The sequence below is a fragment of the Nestor notabilis genome, unplaced genomic scaffold, assembly GCF_000696875.1.
Source record: "Nestor notabilis isolate BGI_N333 unplaced genomic scaffold, ASM69687v1 scaffold18284, whole genome shotgun sequence".
Lineage (NCBI taxonomy): Eukaryota > Metazoa > Chordata > Aves > Psittaciformes > Psittacidae > Nestor > Nestor notabilis.
The window spans coordinates 1-292 of record NW_009925368.1 but is presented as its reverse complement, the minus strand read 5'-3'; the positions used below and the strand labels follow the sequence as shown (position 1 = coordinate 292).

The following is a 292-nucleotide window of genomic DNA, read 5'->3' as shown; positions in this document are numbered from 1 at the left end:
ATGTCCCCGTTCCCCCCCCGGGCGCCCCTCCCCCCCCTGCCTACACCGGGCAGCCGGGGAAGGGGGGACCTACCTCCTCGACCCTCGCTGTCGGCTGGCTTCACCTGGATGGGGCGGTTCATCTGCAATACACATGTGGGAGCGGGCGGTCAGCAGTGCACCGTGCCCCCCTCCCCAACCCTTTCCATGCGGAACAGCAGGATTTGGCCCCAGCCTGGCACAGGGAGCAAGGAGGGACCTGCAAGAACAGAGCCAGGGTTCGTGTACACAAGGCACCAGGGGTGCCAGGGGC

General features: G+C 67.8%; 1 protein-coding gene across 1 annotated transcript in view; it reads right to left on the bottom strand.

Moving 5' to 3' along the window:
- The window catches only part of CELF6 (CUGBP, Elav-like family member 6), a 6,180-nt gene extending 6,058 nt beyond the window's left edge, over positions 1–122 (bottom strand). The window contains exon 1 of the mRNA XM_010013036.1: positions 74–122. Within this exon, the coding sequence (XP_010011338.1) occupies positions 74–122 (49 nt within the window). The remainder of the gene's footprint in view (positions 1–73) is intronic.
- Positions 123–292: the final 170 nt, after the last annotated feature.